Raw genomic sequence first — 7,500 nt, 5'->3', positions numbered from 1 at the left:
CCCTCTTTTTCAGGGTGCTGTTTATCACTCCACACACTCCATCTTCCCCTTTCTCCCCTTGCAGATGTGCAAGCAAGAATCTATTTTTAGTGTGTATTGCTGTAGATTATTGGATTATTCAGACGAGAGTCTTGCTTTTGTCTGACAACACATGTTAAGAAGAATCCATGATAGCCTAACACTAATTTACATGTTCGCCCTCACAGAGAGAGAGAGAAAGAGAGAGAGACAGACAGACAGACAGCTATTATGGTTTAGGGTATGTTGACACACAGTCACAAAAGAGACACAAAGACGAGCAAATTCCATGAAATGTTCCATTTTTATTGAAGTTGGTGTTACAGTGGTTCTGTCTGAATGAACATTGAAGGAGGACATGTTTTTCCATCATCACCCTCTCAACCTACAAACTACCACCATCAAGTCCCTAAGCGCACCGTAAAAACATGCTCTCTACTGTCACAACAATGGATGTAAAAATACAAATGTCTGAGTACAGGCTTGGCTTTGACATGGATTAAGTAGCATTAAGTCAAACAACATGGCTTCCCCACCAATAAATAGGCGTATAAAAACACACTGGTATTTTTTTTTCTTTTATCAAAAAAATGAATGATCTTGACCATAAAAAGATAGCAAAGGCACTGAACACAAATCACCTTGGCAGTCCAGGTTTTCAAAACAAAAAATCAAAAGAAAAGAAAAGAAAATTAAAGATAATGTGGCTTTAGCCAAAATAATAATGAACTAAAACAAAAAAATAATACTTAAATAACATAATACCATTATTATTATTACCATAACAATATCCAGTCAAGTTTTCCTATGATTAGCCCCACTGCTAACTACTGAGTATGCACCAGTTATTCCCAGTTTGGCAGAAAGCATGGTCGATGAATCTCTTCACTCACTTTTGTGACCCGATGATGATTTTTGAGTGAATTAGGCCTACAGTATATCATGCGAGCTGTAATCTTGGGGTAGTCTTGGACGTGGCATGATGACAGTGTGTGGTATTACTCATGTTTAACAGGGGCCAAGAATCAGCTAAACTTGGCTGGCCAGCATGGGTCATAAGTGTTTTAAAACAGTATTGGTTTGTCTTATATTATTTGTTTTAAAGAGGCCCCATTCTGTGTCAATAGGTCAGTAGGTTGAATGATAAACAGGGGCAGAACAGAGCGCTCTACTGCCCCCCCCTGAACCCTGGTCTCAATTTGCTTTGGACGTGGTGTTTGTGCACTGACAAACAGCATGGTCTTAACGACCGCTCTTTCATGAGCCTTACACTTCCGTGTGATGGATGGATGTGGATATGGGGCCTCTGTTTGGACTGAAACAAGATTCTCACAAACACATACCAGGTTCTGCCATAACATAAAGCAAAAAATATAAGTTTCTATATTTTGGAGAATCAAAAACAGAAAAGTATTTTTAAAAATACTAACATAGTATAATTTTATCACTGTAAATCCAGTTGACAATACAATGCAATACAAATTAAAAAATGCAATACAATAATGATACACAATGGGTGTCTCTTTTTGAACAAATACCCAGGACCTCTGTCACACACTTTAGCCTTTATGGATGTGCACAGTAAGTGTATAATCGTCACCTCTCATGGTTTGCATAATGGTGGTGACCAAGACTCTTTCAAAAAGAGGAAACGGAAAGAATTTCAGGTGCTGCAATTTTCGGCATCCCAAACAATCAGTCATAAAAAGAATCCAGCATTGTGGCTACAGGCATGGAGGTACTTTCAACATCTGGAGACAGGCAGGACGACTTGCCTCCATTTATTCTAATGAGATATGCAAGGCCAGCGAATTCAGCCATTCATCACGGAGGAAACGTAGCCGGATATTATACAATTTGTGGAAAATGGCCGACTAGGATATGCCTTGGTAATGGGCTGGAGCTTAAGCAGCCAAATCCTGACCACCTGGTGAAAGAGCATGACTTCAGGTACACTCATGATGCCATTGGCTTATGGCCTCTAGTGTCAGTTTATGGCTACTGGGGGCTAGTAGTCCCTCGCCCAACAGGCACTGACTCTTTGTGCTTTGGTTAGGTCAGGTGTGCACAGAGGGTCATCGATGTCAAAGAGGTTAGCGCCAACAGCAACACCTCTGCATTTCTGCTGACCTCTGAACTACCCAAGCAGACCGGCAAAACGGTTTTAAGGCTGCTACATGCACCACTCTCAGTCCAGTAAGTAAATTTTTTCAACACTTAACATTCGCATAATAATATAAATAATGATAATATAATAGTAAAAACAATAAATGAACTTGATAAAGAAAAAAAATACAAAGCTTTCATTCCTCTTTGGTTTCAAACGTGAACTTCCTGTTATTCTCTCATTTCACTACTTTCCTTTGGTTCTCTTTCTATCAACACTTGCCGTTACCTTTCTTCACAATGCAGGCCTTTCCAAGGCCGCAAGAAACTCCATTCCAGTTGTAACCCAACCATATGATTTTCCTTTCTACCATTTTCACCAACGTACTGTGATACTCTAGCCCTTTCTCTTCTATTTCTCCTACCTTCTACCTCACACATACTCTTTATTTCTCTTTCTAATACACAAACACAAAAAAATAAAAACGTCCAAAAGCCTACACATAATGACCCCTAATAGCAATCTGACTTAAGTGGCCTCCTAAATAAGGGATGGCAACAAACGCACCAAAGAAGCCACAAAGTCTAGCACTGATAAAAACCTCTTGTGCCAACACGTCTAGGGAGTGTGGAATTTGCTGTCTCATCACTCCATTCCGGAATCTGTTTACTTGACATTTTCTTTCCGTTTTTTTCCCCTCCAAAAAGGATTGGAGTTTAAAGTTCGCTGTGTGTTGTGATAACAGACTGGAACCATCATGCAAATAAAACCTAAATTCCTGGACGCTAGTCAGCCCGTTCCCTTGTGTACCTACCAATCAATCGGTACGGAAATGGTGCGCCTTCAGAAGACAAAAGCAGGGGGGGGGGGAGAATTTAAACCAGAAGGTGCTCCCCTTCAGGGTCCTTCCAGACAAAACAGAGTAGAAAAGCAAATTATGGTCCCCCTCCTTTAAAGAACATTCCTGGGAACTGAGAGTGCGTCTGAGACTTCTACCTCTGTAAACGTCCGCTAAGGTGAGTGTGTCCAGAGTGTTTAACCAGCAATTCAGGCAAATCAAGAGACCGCCCAGCATGAGAATCCCAGGGAAAACAAATAAGGCACCAGAGAGAGAGAGAGAGAGAGAGAGAGATTCTCTTCAGGTCCATGTGGCCTGTGAGCTATGTCTAAAAGAATCTGTGTGAATGAAAACCTTAGAACAGCACGTGACTGAAACTTGAGAGGTGAGGAAAACATGGCTTGTGTAGTACAGACAGAGGTTGCAGATGTGTACGTAAGTGAGTAAGCGCACGCGCGTGCATGCGTGTGTGTGTGTGTGTGTGTGTGTGTGTGTGTGTGTGTGTGTGTGTGTGTGTGTGTGTGTGTGTGTGTGTGTGTGTGTTTACACACTGATCCTGTTTGGCACTGAAAGCTTTGTCACCCCTAATAGAGGCTTTCTCGGGTGCATGAGGTCCTGGGTCTATTCCACATTCAGCATGACTCTTAAGAGCACATCTGGTGATGGCCAAACCTGGCATCTCCCTCTCCACTTTCAGGAAATGACATACACAACATCGTATGAATCGATAACGAAGAAGGCACTTCCTACATATACCCTTACATACCATGTATATATTCATATATATATATATATATAGGACATATACGTGTTATGATATATCATGTGACCCTTTTTTGTTTTACATATGCAAACTTCGAGTTATATCGTAGTACACTAGGTCAATTATTTTGAATAACACGATAATTATATATGTCAATTTCCGTACAAAAGGGATTGGAGATATTGAGCTTTTTTCCACTCTTCCAGTACAGCCAGACCACACCAGTTTCACTACATCTACGCTAAATATTAATAAATAATCAACAATGATAGTTCTTTTTTGGAGCAAGACCCTGGTTTTTTAAATCTCTCTTTTTTTAAACTCTTTAACAGGAAGCAAAGATCACAAAGCATGTGCTCTGGGTGAGTTGTTAAGGTGCCTTTGTAAACTCAGTTTGACTCCCTTTGTTCAGTGAGAGGTTTTTAACCCCTTCTGTTTCTGAGAGCCTGTCACTGCATGGTGTCCTGTGATTCTACCTCTTGTTTGAATTTTTTTTTCAGTTTTTGATTTTTTTTTTGTTTCTTTGTTTTTTTCTTCTTCTTCTTTGAAATACGAACAATGTAAACATTTGGCTGCAGCACGCAAAGCGAGGGAGACTGACCAAGGTGAGCCGCTCTCACTGTACTACATCTCATAGAGTAAACCTCCTCCACTCCTCGTTCATCTTTACAGACTTAACAGTGTGTGCATGACATGTGTGTGAGTACAGCTTCCTGCATGATTGAACCTCCAAGTGGCTGCTGTTTTTCATTCCATTCAGCATATCCCAGCACCACACTGGTCGTCATTATAAAACACGGCACAGACCATTCACACACCTTCCAACATAAAGGTGAGCGGCACCACCATCACCATCACCACCACCACCACCACCACCACTCACCCATCCATCCTTCCTCCCTCTGTCCATCCCACTGTCTCTGTCTCTGTCCACTTTCCTTCTCTTTCTTTCTCCTCCGATCTCACTCCCCTAGGTCAGGTTGCTGCTGATGTCTAGGGCTTGCTGGTATACCTGAGTCATGTCGTCCAAGTCACCCAGCAGGGAGAAGCTGCTGTTGTCCCCGGGAGAGCCGCGTGAGGAGGACCCCCCTCCGCGGCCAAACTTGGGCCCCCCGGGGAGGGGCGGCGCGGCCTGCAGGCCCTTGAAGTTGGCCAGCTGCAGCAGGTTTTCGGCGGACACGCAGCCTCGGATGTTGGGCCTGTGGTGTGGCGCGGTGGGCGGCCACTCGGCCCCGCTGAAGGAGCTGTTGGTCAGCGCCGCCACCACCATGCTGCTGTCTTCGCCCACGATACTGGACGGCCGACTCTGGCTGCGCGAAAGGCCCGCCACGTCTGCGCCGGACACCGACGTCTCCCCCATGGATGCGCTCATGGACGACGGCGCCGCCACGCTGTAGCTGGAATACTTGCCGTTGCGCTTGAGGATGCCCTTGCGGCCCACGGCCCTCTTGGGCGGCGAGCTGGCCACCAGGGGCGTGATGCTGCTGCCCCCTAGGAGCTCGGAGGACTCGCTGCGCTCGGGCGAGGAGTAGTACCCTGATTCCCGTTGTTGGTTGTTTTTCAGGATGCCCTTCTTGGGGAGGCTGGGCACCGCTGCTTTGGTGGTGGGCGAGGTGCCCATGAGCGCAGGGCCCTCTTCGACGTCTTCTTCTTCTTTAGCACCGGTGGTTGTGGTGAAGTCCCCCGCGCCGCCTCCGCCGGCACCCTTGGGGACTTCTGCAGCAGGACTCAGGTCGATGTCCTCGAGGCTAGGGGAGCGCTGCTGGTCCGAGGGCCTGGTCTTCAGGATGCCCTTGGGCCGCTTCAGCTCCGGGTTGTTATCCTCCTCCCCGTCACCGTGGGGTGCTCCGCCGTCGTTCTCCTTCTTGGACTTCTTGGGCCGCTGCCGCACCAGCTGCAGGAGGAGCGGGTCGGGCCGCGTGGCTTTGGCGGGCCGCGTGGCGCCGGTGTTGGGCTCGGCGGCGGCGCGGTTCTGCCAGTCCAGGAAGCGGGCCAGCATGGGAGAGCCCATGTTGTTGTTGTTGTCGCCGCGCTGGGCCTCGCAGTCGCACACGCTGTTCTTCCAGCCCCAGTTGACCCACCAGTGGTTGGCGATGTCCTCCACCGTGGCCCGCCGCTCCGGGTTCACCATCAGCATCCAGCGGATCAGACCACGGGCGTCTGCCACCACAAAACAAAAGATGTATTTTCTATACTGAATATAGATGTACATATACATACACTTCAATTCATTTTTTTTACATACATGCAAACTGTGTAACAGACAACATGAGATTAAGGTCATAAAAATAGTGTATTCATTGGTTTTTTTACAAGATACAGCAAAGTATAGGCTACTGATATTTACTTAGCAGTATACTAATGATATAACTTAAGAAAAATTGTGAAAAGCAAATTTTGAATAGCAATGTACTCATCTAAGGACCATGTTATTAGGAACGGTATTCCTCACCTGAAGACTGAGTAGGCTCCCTGTATTCTCCATTACTGATTTGGCGAATTAAGTTTTTGTGGTCTCCTCCATCGAACGGCATGGTGCCATAGACCAGCGTGTACAGGAGTACACCCAGCGCCCAGCTATCCACCTGCAGACACCAGCGAACATGAGCTTGCATCAAGATCACTACTCAAAACAACACTCAATAGACCGATCAGGCAACAGTGGCAATTTTGCAGGTGACAGCATTTCACAACCTTATTTGTCCCCTGCAACAACTTGAGTCAATGACTGTCAATGTTTGACGTGACCATGTTAAGACACACACAGTGTTATGGCTATTAGCTGATAACAAAATGAGGTCTGCAAAAATGTGGCTCCTCTGCTGATTAACAACTACTATGCTAGCAAACTTAACCTAACCTGCTATTCCTCTTTCTGATATTATGCAACAAAACATTTCAACAAGTCAAGAGCCTGGTTACGCAACTCTTTACAGTACTGACTTGAGTGGACGGGACCAACGCATATATGACTGACCAGGTCAGATATCTGGAAACGTCTGGGCACCTTGACAGTTACTGATTAGATCGGGTTAGCGCAGGGCAAGCTGCTGGCCCCAGGAAAACGTTGGCCAGGCCTGCCATAGTCTGGTGGGTGTCGGGACACAGGAAATCAGATAGCGCGCACCAGTGTGATTGCACTTCCTCTAGGATTGTTGCACTTTCGGCCTTCCCGACAATTTGTAGCGACGGAGGGAGTGCCATTGTGCGCTGGGCTGGCTGTTTTTATTTCCAGGGGTTGGCTATAATTTGCGGCTTTTTTTCCCCCCGTGGGACTTTCTGACATTGTGATTTTGATCTCGTAGCTGTTGTGTGTATTTTTTTTTTCTACAAACCCAAAAGTAAATTACAGCAAATTATAGGAAATTTATAGGTTCGGCTCGGTTCTAAAATAGGAATTGCACATTTTTTTCTAAAGGCATATACAACTGCTATAATTTGGCAACGCCTTCAGATTGCTTTTAATCAGCGGACGTCGTGTATAAAAAGTAGGTTCTCTCTGGCAGCCAGCCTGGCCCTAACCAGTGGAACGCACAGGGGGGACCACAGACTGTGGCAGCAGTAAAGAGTCTTGTGTGCCTGTGTAACTCATTTAGAAGCTTTTGTAAGGACACACGTCCCCGGCACAACAACCATAAAGTCTTCAAAGGCCCTGCAGTGTAGAGACACACCATCTGTGGACTGGCAGTGGGGCTGGGCTGGGCTGGGCTGGGTTAAGGATCTGGGGCTGGGTGTTTTGGGTCTGATTCTGGAGGTCTTGCAGCGGGAGGGAGG

At 45.9% G+C, this 7,500-nt stretch overlaps 1 protein-coding gene across 1 annotated transcript in view; it reads right to left on the bottom strand.

Annotated features, from left to right (window-relative positions):
- Nucleotides 1–303: 303 nt before the first annotated feature.
- Nucleotides 304–7,500, bottom strand: part of nuak1b (NUAK family, SNF1-like kinase, 1b) — a 29,030-nt gene continuing 21,833 nt past the window's right edge. The window contains exons 6-7 of the mRNA XM_063197120.1: nucleotides 6,179–6,311; nucleotides 304–5,886 (exon numbers count right to left, since the gene is read on the bottom strand). Of these exons, the coding sequence (XP_063053190.1) occupies nucleotides 4,697–5,886; nucleotides 6,179–6,311 (1,323 nt within the window). The 3' untranslated portion in view covers nucleotides 304–4,696. The remainder of the gene's footprint in view (nucleotides 5,887–6,178; nucleotides 6,312–7,500) is intronic.

This window comes from Engraulis encrasicolus, chromosome 4 (genome assembly GCF_034702125.1).
Source record: "Engraulis encrasicolus isolate BLACKSEA-1 chromosome 4, IST_EnEncr_1.0, whole genome shotgun sequence".
Taxonomy (NCBI): domain Eukaryota; kingdom Metazoa; phylum Chordata; class Actinopteri; order Clupeiformes; family Engraulidae; genus Engraulis; species Engraulis encrasicolus.
This window is presented reverse-complemented; position numbering and strand designations above follow the sequence as displayed.